This window comes from Ictalurus punctatus, chromosome 22 (assembly GCF_001660625.3).
Source record: "Ictalurus punctatus breed USDA103 chromosome 22, Coco_2.0, whole genome shotgun sequence".
Lineage (NCBI taxonomy): Eukaryota > Metazoa > Chordata > Actinopteri > Siluriformes > Ictaluridae > Ictalurus > Ictalurus punctatus.
The window spans coordinates 6,374,381-6,394,463 of record NC_030437.2 but is presented as its reverse complement, the minus strand read 5'-3'; the positions used below and the strand labels follow the sequence as shown (position 1 = coordinate 6,394,463).

Here is a 20,083-nt window from a genome sequence, read left to right as displayed (position 1 = left end):
AGGATCCCTGTGCCCTTTGAGAAGGATAAAGCGGAAGAAGATGGATGGATGGATAGTTGTCTGAGGTGGGACTTGAACCGAGGTCGTCTTGTTGGCAGTGTCAACTGAATTTTACATTAAAAATCCATTTTTCTGAGGGAAAATACGAAACATATGACTACAAATCACTTGTTTCTGTTTATTTCCTCTCATTTTTCCTCTTTTTCCCACTCAAACAGACTATTGTTGCCCAGCTTCAATCAAAAGAGCGAGTCTGTGAGGGGGAGGTCTTTCATGTGATACGATATGACTTCGGTTCTTAAGGCAGCAATTCGATATTATGTTATACTGAATATCAGCACTGCTATGATGCAGCTGTTGGTGATCACAGCCGTGCTGATATTCAGTATAACAACATAACTGCAAGTGTAATATCGCTTTTATACAACATTTCTGTAAACAAGAAATGAATATGGAGTAATTGACATTTCAGACTATTTTTTTTTGCTGTTTATATTTTGTTTATTTATTTTGTTCCTTCAGAAAAAATAGTTCCTAGAGAAGCCACAGCTTGATAGAGTGTTGTGTGTTTCCAGGGTAACACAGACTGACTGACAGGACGTAGTAAGTGTCGTAACTATTCCAATCTATTGAACTCTTGCTAGCATTGGAATTTTACGTAACAAACCCTGCAAGCGGAGTGATACAAAGAGTGAAATGTCATACTAAATATCAGAAGTCTTGGAACACTGCTTGTCCAATCAAATTAGTGAAGTAAGTATTATATCATTAAATATAAGCAGTATCGCATGAGCAAGAGTGCTGTTATACAGTAGGATTGCGAGCGCGATATTGCTTTTGTACAACAATTTCGTCCAGTCATATTGGTGGATTGGAACTAATTGTTGTATAATTGATGGTACCACTGTTTCAGCTACAGTACGATTTAGATTCATAAGGTAACTATTCCAAATTGTTTGAACATACCGCTAAATCTGCTACAATACAATAAGATTGAAATATGATTCAATCGATTTAGTAGCCTCGGTTCAATATGTGACCAACTTTTTTCAGAGTCAAAGTTCATCAATATGAAAGAATTATTCTTTTCCCACATTAATCATGTGGCCTGTCGGTCAAATTTGCTTGTGGATACATTCACCTCAGTCTGCTTCCTTGTTTGGACAGGGTATTGTCACAGCCAAAGTGTAAAAAAAATAATAAAATAATAATAAATAAATATAAAATATTCTTTGAAAGCAAACGTTAGGTTACATACGATGGCTAACAGTTCAGGAATGCAGAAGCAGATGTAGAAAATTCGTTAGTTTTATTGTCAAAACCTACCATTGTTAGTGGTTGACCACAAACCAAAAACAGGTGTGATCCACAGACCTGCAGAAAGACAGTGAATCATTTACATTTACACACATGTGAATGTTCGGTCATGTCAGAAAATGCATTCAGCTTGAAGGTTTTACTATTAGATCAATAAATAATAGCCTATTGTACAGTGGTGTTTAGTATGTACTGTCCCAACCCATTTATGGTTATTTTTCTGATCGTGTGTGTATATATGGTTTTATGATTGTATGTATGGTTGTATATAATGCAGCTGCATTTCAACATTTAGTCCTATAATTCCCAGCAGGATTTGGGACCAATATAACCTTAAGTAAAGAAGACAACATGTATCTGTGTCCTTTAGCCAAAACATGTCCATGTCTATGCAGAGAGGAAAGAACAGCGCAGTAGAAAGAAGGAATCCAAGGTGGGTGTGAAGTCACATGACTGAAAGTTGATAATCCTCTGTGTGGCTCTGAAGAGCTCAGAGAAACACTCCAGTCAGCATCATGTTCTTCAGCCTACTTATCATCCAGCTCCTAACAAGTAAGTAAGAGACATTTATGGAGTACCTGGTATCCTTATATATATATATATATACTTCAGTTTTCGGTTGTTGGCACGCCAATGCCATATTGATTCTTGGATGTTCATAGGTTTTATGATATCTATTTGACAGTGGATAACATGGTGAATGTAAAGGCCGCCCCCTTTTCCACATCACCCTTTTTCCACATCCCGCTGGACCATGGAGGTTTGACCATCCTGGTCTGTGTGGTCAATGATGTCCTACACAGGGAAGGAGGGATGGCCTGGCTCTCCAAAAGTACCAGCAGCTCAAACCCTGGCTTATATAACATACTAGGAAAAGAAGATGCTCAGAATGCAGTGTCTGTTCGATCACTAGTTTCTACAGAATGGGACACGTACACCTGCTTCATCAGTCACAGAAGCACGATTCACGTCAAGACTGGACACTACTACGGATTGCGAAAGAGCAGAATAGGTAAATCAACAGCTCATCATCTGAAATTGTGTCAAATTGCTGTGAGTATTTTTCTTCCTTGACTTTAACATGTCTGGGTCACCCATTCATTGTAAACGCTGACTTTTGGCAATGTTCAAATACATTATGCAATGAATTTGTTGATTATTAGTGTTTTTTCCCCTGTTAGATTTTGATAATGGCAACATGGAACACACATGTTCTGAGTACCAAAGTTTTTCCAACGGTTAGTCATATATTTGCAGTCATACTGTATATTTAGTATTTTTATATGAGCCAGTTTTAAGAAGGGGTCAAAGTAACCAGAGTTTTTCTTTTTTCTCCTTCCACCAGCTATCCGAGCACACACTCTCCTTCTGGTCATTCAGTGTCTTAGGATTCTCCTTGTAAAGATCACAGTCTTCAATGTCTTGATGACAGCACAAGCTATAATAAAATGGTAAATGCTCCATTATAATCTACTTCTCTACTGTAAATAGGATGTAATTCTTTAATTATGTACTTTTTATTATTATTATTATTATTATTATTTGTGCTCAGTAATTTTTCTTGCCTCTGTCAGAATGTCATGTAGTGCTGAATGAAGAACTGAGCTCCATAGAAAGATTGTTGAAGACCTATTCCACTTGGATGCAGCTCACTCCTGGCAAATTACAGCCTTCAGTGTGTAGGAGCTGAGCGTTTTGAATGTTGGAATTTTTCTCAGGCCTTGCCATCAGATAATGAAACCAAGCTGTCTGATGCAAACACAGGTGCTACATTTTGTGGTGTGAGAGCAAGGAGTTATCTGATTACAAATAAACCTCAAGCTATGAAGAACAGGTGAAGAGCACTAAACAGCGTTGAATGGCAGTCTGTTCAATTACCTCTCATTCAAGGGAATGTCAAGCTCATATTTTGAGTAATGATTAAAAAAAAAAAAACAGAACAAAAAAAACACTGTGACTATTGTGCAAGTTTTGTGAGCATGTTCAATTTTGTACATTTAATGGATGTTCTTTCATCACTCATAATATAAATCATATGGCTGTTAGACATGAATGTGTATGATTTAGTTATTAATAACACAGTAAGTAATAATACATGTGAGGAAAACCAGTCTCTTCTCTGTGGCTGAAGTTTGGAAAACAGCCAAAAAATTATGACTTATCAATCAATATTTAAATATATTTACCAAGAATTTTTTTTTATTTAACTTACTTAATAACCTCACTGACACAGACTGATGTGGATGATGATGATGATAATCAGCGAGATCTCTTTACCTAGTAAACGTATCATTCTTAAATATTTGGGAGTAACACAGTTTGTCCATAAGTAGATTAGGTTATAAACGTAGAGGTAGGTGGGGCATCTTTCAGTCGAATTTGAATGAAAACCTTTCTCTGTTTTCACTTTTGGGGAACTTTAAACGAGTTTTAAAGTAAACCCTTTACTTTTCTTTAAAATGTTAGAGCTTTAATGATTGAGATACATGTGAACGAGAAACATATTTCAGACCTGCGGTTTTGGTAGCTACATATATTTTAGAAAATGTCCAAATTTGACCATATAAAGGGTTTTCCCTGTCCTCCACGCAAATAACAATAACGTCATTTTTGTAAGATGTGTCATTACCACTACAATACAGAACAGAGAAGCAGTACAAATCAATAACCACTCAAAGCCTATACAATGTATGTATTTTCTTTTAATGTTTTTAAATAAAACACATTTTTTTTCTCCTTGTTTTCAGTCAACGCATCCAGAACATTACTAAAACACTGATGTAACAACGGTGGTCCACTAGGTGGCAGTACAATCACGTCTGAAATGTTTTTTTTTCTTTTTTTTCCCTCCAAACAGCAAGAATATGGACCTTCTCTAACAATACACTATATTTCATAAATAATTTAAGTATAAACATTGAGCAGTCACTCTTCACAAAAACAGATTTCACTCAAAAAAAAAAAATCACAAGATCAAACGCAACAAAGCAAAAACACAGGATGAAGGCTTATCTTTGCAGTTAATTGCACTCAGATGCTTTGCTCTGGTCTTTTCTATTATATGGCAAAATAAAGCCTATCTAGGATTTGGCCAATCAATAATCATCAAGGATTTGGCCAATCACAGAAAATCCCAGTGTTCCAAATAAAATCTAGTCACAGTATGTTAGCAGCTCATCAGCACTGGCAGTAGTTGCAAACAAACGAATGTACAATTGTGAGTCTACAGTAGCAAGTCTTTTTTAGGATGGGAGTGTTGATTCATTTAGGATGCGCTGTAAGGCATTCAGCATAAAGAATAAGTATTGCTGGCATAGTCAGTTAAATGTAAATCCTAAGCAGAGTGAGCTTTGTTACAGAAAAAAACCTTAAGCTTTGTTAAAAAGAGACCAAAAAAGCATCTTCCGGGGAGAAAAAAAAGCCTGCTTTCTTAGATGCTCGCCTATAAATCCTGGCAAAGAAGGTTTTACACCAGTTGTGTTCCTGCATGACATCAGTACGCAAAGCATACTGTAATGTCACAGTGACTATACTTTATGGCAAAATTCATTACTTCGTATGAAGAATAGCAGAATGACACAAAATCTTTGGTTGGAGAACATTATACTGAACAATAGATTTGCTGTAATTGATGGTCTACCTTGTTTGGCAATTAAGACACTAAAGAAAAGGTCATGAGCTAAGAGTGGCTGAAGGAAAAGCTTCAGTTCAGTTCCATCTAATCACATGGAATCAAAAACGTGACTCAGTTTATCTAGTTTCTTCAGCATGTTTAATTCCCAACCATTACTGCACTGAGAGGAAAAGATAAATCAAATCAGACTGAATTTATGAAATACGCGTCCATCTATGAAATGTTTCGCCATCTATATTTAGTCACGCCGGATACGAAGACATTCTGATTGTTACTGATGAAATGCAGGACTGAATTAAATGCAAACGAAATGAAATTTGGTCTGCCGGATGGAGAACAGACCACTGAACAGTTCCTTATAAGATCCCTGTTTTACTTCAACCCATGTCTGCTGTGTTGGTTTGAATACTTCATATTTTACTCAACACTTACACAAAAGTCCAACGACAATATTGAGCTCTAGACTACAAACAAGAAATGATATCTAGACCGATATTGTGGACGTGTTACGACCGTGATCCTTGGAAATCTAGCCACGTTACTATTCACTACTGTACTAATAACTGCACTCTTGAAATAACCAACCGTTCACTTGTTCTGTGGAGTACCATGGTCAGACATGTCCTATCTACATACAGACACAAGTAAAGAGCATGAAAACGCGCCTGCGGGTATTAAAAAGACAAGCTACCCAAGACTATTGAGCTCTGCGGTTCTGTGGAACACTGTTCTGTAGTCGCAACGAAATAAAAAATAAAGTGCTTCCATTCAGACTTCCTCTCGCAAGGACGACACCAAAACAAAAGTCACAAAAAATTTGACACACATAAAAAAATTCACCGAGCACCACAGCTCTCCTGAAAATGGCATGTACACAAATTTACAGTCATACAAAGGAGCGTCTCCTGTCTCCTCCGTCTACACAATATATACAAGTAATGCTCTGATTGTTTACAAAGTCTCCTCGTGCTTCCGTGAATTTTATTACGAAAGTCGAGTCAGTCCTGGCCACGCTGTTTACAAAAGTGCAGCGGCGAATAAGCAAACGAGAAGTGCATTCAGGGCTGCTGTCAGTCTTAAACCCGCTGTGGAACGAGGGAAAATGTGCCAGCGCTCCCTCTCGGGGTGCAGCGCTTCCACGTCCTTGAGGGCGCTGTAGGCGGCGGCGGTGAAGTTGGCGTCGCCGGTGGTGAGCAGGTCAAAGACGCATGAGTGGAAATAGATGTCCTGGACCTGCAGCTGCTCACTGCACTTCCTGGAGGCGCTCTCGAGACTGAAGGCCTGCTGAGGAGTAGAGAGAGGAGGGAGAGCGGGAGTGCTGCCATGCTGGAGGCCGAGAGCAGGCAGCTCGATGCGTTCTGAGGCGGGGCAGCCGTTCACGCATAGCTGTAGGTCCTGAGTGTCATCATAGGCCATAGCAAGCTCGTGGGGCATGCGTACGGCCAGCGTAAGGTAACGGCCCAGCTGGCGCACCACCACCGTAACACCGATGTAGGCAGCGTGCAGCTCCACATGGCGACCCGCCAGCTTTTCCAGCACCACAAGGCTGCGCATCTCACTAGTGCCACCTACAACAGTGCCGTCCACAAACGCCGCTGGCAGGTCATCCGTCACCGCCTGGTACACCTTCTGCTCTGTGCACTCCTGATACGGTTTGAAGATGACAGTGATCTGGAAACAGAAGTTAGACCACGGTCAGTTGCTCTTGCATTCATTAAAAATTTTTTTTTACATCAGGTGCATATGAATTCATGTTTTTCACTCATCATACAAGACACTGAGACCAAGCTATCAGGAATATCAACATTTCCCTCTGCTGTGTGCATAAATTACTAAAAATTTATAAGCCATACTGACAAACACCACATTGCTTCTTTGTCTCATAAATTCAATGCCAGTAGAATACTGTGACTTCTGAAGCAGTGAATGCAACATATGTGTGACATTCATGTGGAATTACCTTTTTTTTTTTTAACACCACCACATCCGAACGCAGCAATAGATCTAATCAAGCACTTGAATCTAAAAAGTCTGGACCAAGCAGAGCGGCTTTTAAATGAATTAAAAATGCATTTCCTGTTCTTTTGTTCTAAAAGCTATGACTGCATTATGAAGAGATACTCAGCATTTTTCAACTGAAAAGTTGGGGGTGTTGCTTGGAGGGAGGAGAAGGAGGAGGAGGATAAAAGGAGGACGAGGAGGAGTAGGAGGGGTCTTAGCATTTTCATTATAATTGCAATTTACCTCACAGGCCACATAAGGCTCTGAGAATGACAAGCTATTCCTTTAATGCTTATTCTCTAGGGGGCAAATACTTTTTTCCCCCCAAGTTGGGAAGCTGGTTTAATGGCACGGGATCAATCCTGGGATTAAGAAACACAACCCTCTGGCCACTCAAACCGAGCTCAAAATGCTACAATTATCATCAACACCAAATTAGCATAATACTGACAATATGCAATAATTTATTATTTATATATATATGTTTTGTCAGGAAGAATCAATGTTTTAAGCATTTAACAAAGAGGAGAAACCATAAATATAAAAATAATATATTTGCTGGTTTAGTTAGCAATCGATGTCACATGTATTTGCCTGTTAGCATGCACTTGCCCTACGAAACACACAAACATACTGTACAGATTTAAAGTCACGCTGTTCCATAACACAGGGAAAAGAGGGGAAGCCTGCTGACTAACAAGATGTGCGGCGTTACATTAGTGCAGGATGAATGCAAGCTTTGTTCCCATGACATGGATGAAAAATGACCACTAGCTAGCCATTAGGTGAGGCAGCTGAAAGGGCCTCAGTCGAGCAGTGTGTGCTAATAATTACGGCCAAGCGCTAATAACGCGCCCCACCTCCAAAGTCACAAGGTCACAAATGAGACGTGGGTAGTTATACCCCTCACTCAGCCGAGTGTTGTACCCCTCACTCGACCTTGGGTGAGAAGAGACGACTTGTGTAGAACATGTATCGCTAAACTCTCCCAGCCCGCTAGTTTGACAAATATTTACAATCACTGACAGATAAAATGGCATCTAGCATGAAGCAGCCAATAAACTGTCTTGGTGTGTGTACATGTGTGTGTGTGTGTGTGTGTGTGTGTGTGTGTATGTGTGTGAGGTCTGACAGCCACACAACTTGGAAAAATGGAGACAGAGCCTTCTTTCAAAGCCACCTTATTAAGGGTCACGCCTGAGCCCAGGCTATATCCAGTCATTAACATTAGAGTTTCACAGACGTGTTAGTCACAAGACCTGCGCACTTGTGCTTTGTTCAGCTAGCACCTGTGGACACTCAGTCAAAGTTGTCATACCCCGTAGACTTCTCAGGCATGTACGGCTTTAACTGACTTGTTTCTTTTTTTTTTCTTTTTTTGACTCTGCTACTCATAATATGCTAATTAAACATATATAGTGCTTAGAAAAAGGTTGGTTTGGTGAGAAAATACTATGTGACAAGGATGTGTATGGACTAGTAACACTGTAGTAGGATGACATCATCCAGCTTCTGTATACTGGTCAAGTCTGAACTAGTCAATGAATATGGGCAAATTAATGCAATACAACTAAACCTCTACCTACATATTAAAACCATTTTATAGCTACAAATTGCATCTATAGTGTATGTGTGTACACACCAGGTATACACATAGAGGTGCAATTTGTAGCTATATAATTTCTTAACTGCAACCCATCTTTTGTTATTATTTATTTTTACAGCGCCACAGAGAGGGTTAAGGGCCTTGCTCAAGGGCAGCTTGGCAGTGTTGGGGCCTGAACCCCCGACCTTCCGATCAGTAACCCAGAGCCTTGCAGTGCTGGGGCCTGAACCCCCGACCTTCTGATCAGTAGCCTAGAGCCTTGCAGTGCTGGGGCCTGAACCCCCGACCTTCTGATCAGTAGCCTAGAGCCTTGCAGTGCTGGGGCCTGAACCCCCGACCTTCCGATCAGTAACCCAGAGCCTTGCAGTGCTGGGGCTTGAACCCCCGACCTTCCGATCAGTAACCCTGCAAAATGTGTTAGTCTTCCTATCCTCTCTCCATCCATAAAAAGGGAGCACCACAGACCTGTTATTGTATGTAAATGTACTGTGCAAGTCTTGTGAAGATAATTTGTGTCTCCCAAAGTTTAATATTTTCCTATAACAGACATTCAATTTCTCTTATACCACAGCTAATTTACAGTTAAAGAAAAATAATAATTAAAGAACAAAACTACATATTTCCATTTAGAGTTGTGGAACATCCACAAATCAAGTTAGTTCCTTTGATCGCTTACATTATAGCAGCTATAAAAAGTCGTTCCCTCATCAGTCTTACTTTCTCCTCTGTCTTAAATGAAAAAACAGTGCTTGTCATGCTAGCGAGAAACAAAAAAGCGCAACGTCCTCTGTCGTGAAGCGGAAAACTGTTTCAAAGTACCGAAACTGGAGTCTCCTTTCATGAATATTAAATAAACGTCTCTTTACAGAAATCATCATATTAACCATGATACGTTTCGCGTTGTTCTCTTTCAGCACGTTTTATTATTAGCCCGAGATTATGTGGCGCGTCTTCCATACAAGTCAAAGTGAATGAACTGTTACTATAGAAACAATTTCGCATTATAACACGTGCATTAATATAACTCTGTTATTTACAATTCTATTCTCTGAGCTGCTGATACACAAAACGAATCAACAGCTTCTGTTCATTCAGATTCGAGAAATCAACAGCACTGTGGTATAAATGACTATAAACAGCAGTGAACATACGAAATGAAAAACTAAATCGAATCAGTTTGGTGTGATAAACTTTTAAAAAATTATATAAAAATTATAATATAAAATTATATAGAAAATTATTATAAAAATTATATATACACCAGAATATACATTCTGATGTATATATAATTAGAGAATCGTGTTCATTCCTCTAGTATAGTTCCACAACACACATCAGCAGGACAACTAACCTTGTTTGTTGCTGTGGCACTTGATCCCTGCACCACTGGCACATTCGTTACCTGCACTGACAGGTAATTATTATCAATAAGAGGCCACGCCCCCTCCACTTTGCACGTCTGAAACTGGTCCTTAAAAGTCCGAAGGTGCGGGTCTCCAAACAGGCCACAGAACAGGTAGTTGGGCCGTGCGTGCTCCGGTGCACCGGGGACTCCTGTGCCTGTGGCGGTTGGTGCAGCTTGATGATGATGGAAGCGGCTGTGGTAGTTGCAGGGCTCGATAGAAACGGCCGGGTGTGTGGAGGACGTTGGTCCGTCTTTGGAGCAGTTCCTCTGGCTCATGAGGTCACTAATGCCCAGCATGGCCGAGTGGAAAACCAGGTTGCCCCTGCAGCTTTTGGCGGTGCGGTGTGTACAACCCGAGTAGGCCCGAAGCGCCTTGCAAAACTCAGTGTCGAAGCCATCCAGAGACGGGTTCAGGTGAGACGTGAGCGAGACGAAGTCTGTGGTGCACTTCTGGATACGGCACTGCGGAGTCTGGACCTGACTTTCACCTGGAAGAGGACGAGAAGGAAAATGACAAAACGCCCCTCAATGTATTTCAGCCATACTCACAAAACCTGTGAGAACATTATTGATCTAACGGATCCCATTATCCCTTCAAATACTTTTCACCAACCGATCAAAGAAAGTTTTGATTTGATTGAAAAATGATTCATTGATACACCGATTAAAAACTTGAGAAATCAAACTGATGTAGTATACAATACTTCAGGATGTGCAGCTACAGGAAAATAACCAGCTTAACACTGATTATTTTTCTATAACAGCACGCACTGTAATGTTTTATTCCTTACTTAGATATAAAACCTGTTCATTGAATTATATGGCAAGCATTTTTGCTTTACAAATTTCTTACAGTCACATTTCTTGCTAAGGAATGTAATAATGCGCCTAACTTTTTTTGTTGTTGTTTACCTGACTGATTGAAAGATAAACTGTGCACGATATGATTAGAAACATAAACTAAAAAGGTAAAAAAAAAAAAATGTCCAAATTGATATAGCGTATGCGGTCAGGGCCACATATTAGCATGTGTACACTGGAATAACTTTTTTAAAGCATGATTTCAATAAATGTTTTTATCAATCCATTTTTACATCTCAAATATATTTGAGAGTCATTTCATTTCATTTTCACAAAAGAGAGACAAGGCCTTCAAAGGAATGTCCACAAAGTTGGAAAAACAGTCCATTATCTGATTATGTATAATAACAGGCAATTATGTTGTTGTTATGTCATCCGCCTTACAAATTACTCATTGTCCCAGTATGAAACATGATTGCATTCAAAGGTGTGTTAAGGAGTAGTGTGCTTTGCACTGTGCATATGTGCAAATATTTCCCTATAAGTCCCAGATCTGTCTAAAGGGTGTGCCAAGTGTTTCTTCAAGGTCAGATACGGGACGTGTTTTACACTGCAGAGTAAAGGCGGAGAGAGAGACGGCCGACTCAACAAGCGTGTAAAATCTCCCCTTATCGCCAGAGGAGCCTGTTTATTGCACCAATAAGATCAAATAAAACGGCACCTCAAAGGATAAAAACAGAGGAGGCTTTTCTACTGTGAAAGCAATACGTACCAAATAACACCCTGGCCTAGAAATACAAAAAAGCCGACAACAAATACGCAGCTAATAAGCAGCTTCAGCCACATGTTGGCTAATATTCAACTAAGTTCCCTTCAAATAAAACTTTGATGTGTTCATTAATATGCCATATGAAACATATATAAATGTTTTCATTAATATGCTTTGCAATGTGGTCCATCAACTTTTCTGGTGTCTTCGGACACTCCGAAGTGCAACTGGCCGCCACATACACATGCCACAGTGGTCTTTGTTTAAAAACGCTAAGAGGCTCCGTTTCATTATTGATTATGCAATTTTCACACGCAAAGCACTTCACTCCATTATCCGGCGATGACACAGCACAAAATAAAATGCCTGAGAGAGCGAGAAAAGAACATTCATACACCATTAGCTTGCGACTCGCTTTAAAGTGTGTTCCAAGTGCATTACCTCAGAGAGTGCGAGAATGCGAGAGAGAAAAACTAAGAAAGAAAGTGAGAGAGTGGTTTAGAGAGGCCTTTCATAATCTGATATCAGCTGCAGCCTCTCCATTAACACGCCTGTAATGACTCAATCTTGCACACTAAGCGGCCTCCCAGTGAAGCCTGCAAGAGCAGCCCATTCAAATCCGCCTGATTTGATTATCAGATGATGGCGTAGTGCAGCCAGTGGCGGAAGATCAGCCCAGCGTCCTCCACTGCAGCCGGCATGACAAAGCACGGGCAGATTGGGTTTCACTGACAAGCTGTAAAACAATATGGAGGACCAGCTGAAGCCATGTTGTGGTACAAAGGCAAAGGCTTTGAAAAATGGCAGGAGAAAGGCCGCATAATGAACTGTCAATATGGCAATATGGGTTTTATTACTTATGTTGCATCCTGTCTGGTTAAATCTAGAAACAGGAAACAGAAACAGGCTTCAGTTCACAAGTCTTAGTCCTAATGCATGGATCTATAGGTAGCTAAACATAATGCTAGAAGATGAAGCTGTAGATGTAACCGCATTAGCTATGCATGTCCTACATCTCACCCACAAACAGAGAGGCTTTTCACAGAGGCCCCGCATGACCTCGTCACCCGGCAAACTCGTGTGCCTCCAGCACTTCACCCAGCTGCATGTGTGGGGCATTGGCAAGATGTTGCCCTCCGACATTTATCTGAGACCATTACACGATGAAGGAACTGAGCTCAGAGTGGGAGAAAATGCCTGTTTAAGTCTAGTTGGTTCACCACATTTACATTTTCTTATTTGGCTGACATTTTTCTCCTTATATATAACTGAGACATGATACAACCAAGCAGTTGAGGGTTAAGGGTCTCGCTCACAAACCCAACAGTTGTAGCATGGTGCTGTTGTGATTTGAGCTTCCGTAGTTCAGGAGCCCAAAGCCTTAGTCTTCTGAGATGAGATGTCTAACATGACTACACATTCAGAACGACGTGGATGACCAAATCTTCACGGACACGTGCAGAACGGTCGACCCTGAAGCTCACGACTGCGGCTGATCCTAATCCGATTCTCGGCAGTCATGGACACAGTCTGTTTTTTTGTGGCTAGGTAGCTGAGACACAATTAGCACGTCACCTGACACTGCCACTTCAAAAACGCTGTCATGAGGGGAGCCATGCAATTGGATCCACAGTCATACCAATAACAACAATGACACTGGGACACTTGATAAGAGAAGAAATGGGGGTTGGGGGGGGGTTGGGGAAAGTAGGCCAGTCGTCTTCGTCCCCTAAAGCTGTTTGTAATTTTAGAGTGAGTGAGGAATGGAATGTCTCAGGGGTCCCCCAGGTGGGGGCAGCAGATCATAAAGTATTACTAGCAGTACGGCGTTTACAAATCAAACTCTCGCAGTTTGTGTTAGAATGTCTCGGTGTACCGCCAAATAGTGATGCCGGACTCACCCGTCAATACGTCCTCTGTAATATACTTTGAACTGAACAAATTACAACCTGAAAAGATTTCAAAACAAAATAATACATATAGTATATAAACAAAGTACATGCCATACACCATGTCATAATTCTCACATCATGGATCTGAATTGCTTCTTTTTTTTTTTTAAAGTGCCATGTAAACTCACAGCCTCAGTGCCTCAGGCGTGTAAAGAACAAAGTCCTTGGTGTTCTTTTCTGGTTCAGCCGAGATCATAAAACCAAGCTCGTAATAAACCACAGGCTGAGAGAGAGTGAGAGAGAGCAACGGAGAGAAAAAAACAAGGTGTTTGTTTCACAGGCTGAGTTAATTTGCAGGGCTGAAGTGTGTCGTTTCGGAGCACAGAGCACACCCTTGTTGCAATTAAAGCCACTGGAAATATTTTCTCAGGGTGGCCAGGCGCTTCTCAGCTGCAGAGGGGCCCTCGCCGGTGTGTGAAGCGAGTGAAATTTCAAGATGTGGAATTTGGCCAGGGCAGAGAGGTCAACTGCACCCCCACATAAACCCCACCACCACCTCCACCACCTCCACCACCAATCCCATCCTCCTTCTCCTCCAGGAGTGAACTTCAACAACTGCATACAGTGGGGGAGCTTATAACCCACCGTGTCCCAACTGACATCTCCAGCTCCAAAGCTGTCCTGAAATATTTCAGATTACCTTTAGCGTCGAAAAATAGGTTTGGACTTTTCCACACATGTTTAACAGGAGCATGTCTAAACCAGGTGATAACAATAGATTAATTTTTCCACCATCTTGTCTAGCCACGAGCTATTAGAAACGAGGAAAAGCCAAACAGAAAGAGACAGCACAACATTCTGCTCAGTCAAATGTAATCAAGACTCCCTGCATATTTGGAAGTCCACCAACTCCAGCAGAAGTACACGGCCGAGAACAGAAATAAAGAATATTTTGTCAGCCCACTTAAGAGACGTCTTAAATTCCTGCTGGTCAAAGCACCCGTGACGACTAAGAAACACATGGTCATACGGTGACACTGGGAATTTGCAACACAAATAAGATCTACTTAAAACGAGATTTCTGGACAAATTGTAATCCTTGAACACCTTAGAGATGTTTAAAGAAGGGTGTACTCAGTTACCCATGGTCTAGGATCTACACGATTGGGACAAAATATTGTACTGTGACTATACGATGTTTAAAACTGTAGCGTCTTAAAACCGCATTGCTGAACCTTGATTAGACGTAGTTAAATATTAGCCTGGATTATTTTAACCGAAACTGTTTAGGTAATGGCCATGATTTATTAAAACCCCGCAGAAACGGTCTAGAACAGCCCGAGTTTCATCAGAGCACACAATAAAACATTTAGTAAAACGTTTTAGCTAATACCACAATAATGATGAACAAATGCTAGGATTATATCGCAGCCCTGACAGGAACCGGGTTAAATTAACTCTAAAGGTCTGAGCACACAGTTGATATTGTGCAGGAATACTGTATTAATGCTGCCTTTAACTCGGAATGGCTGACAGACAAGACCAAAGGAAACCAGGACACCAAATGGGTTCACACTCTCCTCTGCACAAACAACCCGAGCTCTCAGAGACCATAAGCTCTTCAAACGAGTATAATAAGACATCCACATGGGCTCTTTCAGACAAACATGATTAACATGCACGCAGACTACAGGTATTTAACATGCATCAAATCCAGACACATTACTGAGAGACAATAACCCTGCACTGTTTACTGAGGAAAAACAGATCTTCATACACAGATATAGGTTTTGTATCTGATTTATTTATTTATTTATTTATTTTTTGCAGATTGAAGTATCATTGTATGTTAATCATCTTCAATTTGCAGATCAAGAAATAAAATGAACAGGATGATCCAAATACTGTATTTCCTGACTTGTAAGGATATTAGAACACGTTAAAAACAGCCAAAATCACGACGGAGAAACGTCCTAGTTACGAATGCACACAAAATTTCAGTTTGAATTTCTATTCCTGTAGATACGTCTATACAATCTCCATATCTATAGCTTGTCCACGTCAAAAAAAAAAAAAAAAAAGCTAGCAGAGAGGATTTACGGCATATGATGTGTAAAAGTAAACGAGTCTGCAGTCAGGCAGAGCTTGAGCATTGATAAGCTGTAGGCCAGCACTCATAAATATATCGAACCAGACATATTTAGAGGCTCAGTCCCATCATGAACTCATCAACAATAATAACAAAAAAAAAAAGACTAACAAGGAACAGGAAGCACTTGAGTTTGACACAGAGTCAGTTTCACAGCTTCAGTCTGATTCGATGTGAATCAGGATCAGGTCTTAGTGTAAGAAAGTAGACAAGAACAAGACCATTTCTTCCAGTTCATTCTGCTTGAGGTCAGAAGAGTGTGAAATCACTTCAGTGTTGATTGATGCAGCATCTGTTCCAACAAGCATTATATAGTTTCAGGTCAACTTATTAGTATTATGATTATGATTATTATTATTTAGAAAATCTATTTAAAGCAACAAACATCGTGCACAGAGGATCACCATGCAACGTAAAAGCCACAAAATACATGAGCTACATAAAGTGTATCATAAAGTGTATCAGAAGTCTAGCGCGTGCTCACACTTTATAGCATATATTTATATTATTATAATTATTATTATTACAGTTATATTAGGACAAGCTGTTATGCACGTGACTCAGCTGGGAGGATTAAAGTGAAGAAGAGTAATCACCAGTCTGGAGCAGGAGTGAGAGGGTGATGAGAAGCAGCAGAGAGGCGGTGAGAAGGCGCTCAGCCCCGCGGTAGTAAGATCCCGTTTGCCCCATGCCCATCCATCCAGCGCGCGATGGGGAGCGACCCGGAGACTCCGCGCGTCACGCAAACGAGTCAACAACCGGAGCTCCGCTTTCCCCGTCCTCCTCCTCCTCTTCTTCTTCTTCTTCTTCTTCTTTTTCCTCCAACTTCACTCCTCCATGCACAAGGCATTCAATCGCAGCTTCTCACCATCCGCGCCCCGAAAACACAACGAGCAAACAATCGAAGTAGAGATCTGAGTCCTGGAGGTGAAAAAGAGAAAGTGTGTGTGTGTGTGTGTTTGGATTTCTGGAATTCAACACGCAGTTTTAGTGCTCTTCTTTTCACAAAACGGTCACTCCGTGAGAGAGCGCGAGCGCGAGCGCGAGGCGAGGCGAAAATCAATCCGTGCTCCGACCACACCATATGCACGCACGCACACACGCACGCACGCATGCACGCACACACACTACGCGATCGTCCTCCGTACGGAAATCTATCCTTCCCCCTCCGCCCTCCAGACTTTTCCCGAGTGATCGATAGTGAATCAGCCTACCGCTGGGTTTAGCGGAAAGCCCGCCCCCGGACAGCTCCACGCGCGCGCCTGGCCTGTACTGAAAGGCTTCGAAATGTCAACGAATCGACTCTTGTACGTGATTCGAATGGTTCGTTATGATTCGTTCGACTCAACACGATACCGTTTTGCACCACAGAATGAGTTTCAAACAGCACACTGTGCTTTACTGTATATACCAGTCTCTATGTACTTTTCTTTCGTTATGCAGCTGATTTGTGTAGAGTAGTAATGTCTGACTATAAGCAATTTGCTCTTATATATATATATATATATATATATATATATATATATATATATATATATATATATATATATATATATGTCAAAATGCAAACTCACCAATTTATGCTCATAATTTGCATCGGCTGTGTCGATTGTTCGATCGCAGAAATTACAGAAAAACCAAACAGTTTTTCAGAATTACAGCAGATTTGGGCCAATAAGACGCGTCTTGAAAAAATATGACGTCATCTCAACGCGGATTCAGCCAAGTCCCTCTTCGATTCATGTGCGTGGAACATGAGTACAGCTAAAAGGTCTCATTTACCAACAAATGTCACTGCGAAAGAGCGTGCAAAAGGCACAATTTCATGCAAGTGCAATTTCACCAATTCTAGTAGTTTTCCACAAAAAAAGCAGAATAAAAACCGTTCACAAATTGCACAAATTTAAAAAAAAAAAAAAAAGACTGATTAGTAAAATGTAAACTACCGCTCCTGATGGCACTGTCCTTTCCGCTATGAGCAAAATTAACTACAATGATGTGTCTATCATTATTCATTCATCTTCAGTAACAGCTTTACCTAGTCATGGTGGATCCGGAACCTGTCCAGAACTTATGGGAGTGAGGCGGGAATACCCATACACTGGCATGGGACACCAGTCTATAGCAGGGCAATATGCATACACATTCAGTATCTCGGGATGTGAGTCGAACCTGAGACCCTGGAGCGTGAAGCTTCAATGCTACCCACTGTGCCAAAAGAAATTTTATTGAAATATTGGGAATCCTGCATCATTGCAAAGGGAATAGTGGAACTGACTATTGACATTTAGGGCCCGTAGATGTTCGGATGGTCTGAACGACAAAACATTCTTCATTAAGAGATGACAAAGAGGCCCACAGAGACCAGAAGTGTTGTGGAACACTGTACTGTGACGTTTATCTGGCAAGGTAGTACACACCTTTTGTCTTGTGTGCACACAAAAAAACCCATGTGGTTGTGAATTGATTCATCTGCCTTAAAAGAGTCGTTCATAAAGAACCGAGTCATAGTGAATCACTCACTACTAGAGGAAATCCCTTGGAGATGTGCACAAAGGGGGGCTGAGTTTTCATGTTATAATATATGCCTTCTTCTACAAGAGAGATCGAAATGTTCATTCTCATTAGGCTATATTTTATTAAATGTAATCTTAACAGTTTATAAAATAAATGATAACTAAACATAAATAAACCAAATTCACACAAACAAAAGTTCAACAAAAATGTAAGATGTCTATTAGTATAATGTAAATAAAAGTATATCTGTTACAGTATATCTGCTTATGTTTATCACAACTGCAATGTATCATCATCATCATCATTATCATCAACAGCAGCAGCAGCAGAACCTACAACAATAACAACAACAACAACAATAATAATAATAATAATCACAGAGTTAATTTGCAGTGCTGCCTGGATAATTCCATGTGGTTATAAATAAGAATAATATGGAAAAATATATACGCAAATATATTATGAGATGCTACCATCATATGTGTTACACATACAATATACAAGCTTCATATGAATATGTGCAGGTGCTAGTTAAATATTACAGTTGTGCTCATAAATTTATATATCTCTTGCAGAATCTGCAAAATGTTAATACTTTAAAAATAATAATAAAAATAAGAGGATCATTAAAATTGCATTTTGTTTTTTTTATTTAGTACATCCCTGAATAAATAATTTCACATAACAGATGTTTACATATAGTCCACGAGACACAGTACTAACTGAATTTACACAAATGAACCAGTTCAAAAGTTTGCATACGCTTGATTCTTAATCCTGTGTGTCGTTACCTGGATGATCAACAACATGTTTTTATGTTTTGTGATAATTGTTCATGAGTCCGTTGTTTGTGCTGAGCAGTTCAGCTTCAGAAAAATCCTGCAGGTCCTGCACATTCTTTGCTTTTCCAGCATCTTCTGCATATTTGACCCCTTTCCGACAGCGGCTATATGATGTTGGTCCATCTTTTCACACTGAGGACGACTGAGGGACTCGTACACGACTATTACATAAGGTGCAGACATTCACTGATTCGCAAGAAGGCAACATGATACATTAAGAACCAAGGGGGTGTAAACGTTTTAACAGGATGATAGGTGTATATTGTTATTAGTTTGTTTAAAGATCTTTTTGTTTTCATTTAGTACTGCCCTTCAGAAACTACATTAGACATTTGGTAAACTGAACATACAAAAACACTTGTATATATTTTGATGTTGAGTTAGCTTTTTTCCTCCTTTATCCCTCTTACTAAGAACCATGATATTTTCTGTGCAGCTTAAACTGAATTAACACTTTTCCACACAGAATAACAGTCAAAAGAAAGTGCAGCGCTTCGAGATGTTTATTCCTCTAATCGGCTCTGCCCTGGTGACTTAAGGGACCTGCCCAGAATCAGCCGTGGTGCAGAGAATCCTCTCTCAAGACCCAAAATACAATTTTGGGTCAAATAAACATTGGCTCTTACTATAGTTGGACATGGCTTACTTAATGGATTATACTTTTATGCATAATTCCTCTCCATAACCACTTTCTATGACCACAGTGTGAAACTCTGAGAACTGGTGGGTTATGTTGGATTTTTATAGCTTATGTGGATAATAAAATATGTGATGTGGGTATTGTATTAAACTGGTTGGTTTCAAACCATTTGGGTTTGAATCGAGTCAGAAATAGCACTGTGTGCATACTGTGATAATTGCTTATTGATTGGACATATAGAGCATGCTGGGTCTTCTATCAATGGCTTTGTCTCGGATTGAATAGAGGTCAGTCACTAGCTCCTCTCTTGACCTTTCATGACCTTGCAAACCACAGGGCACAAATCTGAAACAAACATTTCACATGTTTTAGGAACACACAAATTTATTATCAAATTATTGGTGTGTAACAGAGTAAGGGTGCATTCCAGTGCTGTATGCAGCTTTTTATTCTGTTTAAAGTTTTAAAGCATATAATATTCAGTAAATATGATGAAACTATTATGAAAGG

At 40.1% G+C, this 20,083-nt stretch overlaps 1 protein-coding gene across 1 annotated transcript; it reads right to left on the bottom strand.

The window, feature by feature from the left end:
* Positions 1-3,999: 3,999 nt before the first annotated feature.
* rgmb (repulsive guidance molecule BMP co-receptor b) lies at positions 4,000-16,778 on the bottom strand. The gene is made up of 3 exons (XM_017452447.2): positions 16,171-16,778; positions 9,910-10,451; positions 4,000-6,622 (listed from the first exon to the last, which is right to left on the bottom strand). The coding sequence occupies exons 1-3, from the start codon at positions 16,268-16,270 to the stop codon at positions 5,969-5,971; spliced, it is 1,296 nt and encodes a 431-aa protein (XP_017307936.1). The 5' UTR covers positions 16,271-16,778; the 3' UTR covers positions 4,000-5,968.
* Between the last annotated feature and the right edge of the window lie 3,305 nt (positions 16,779-20,083).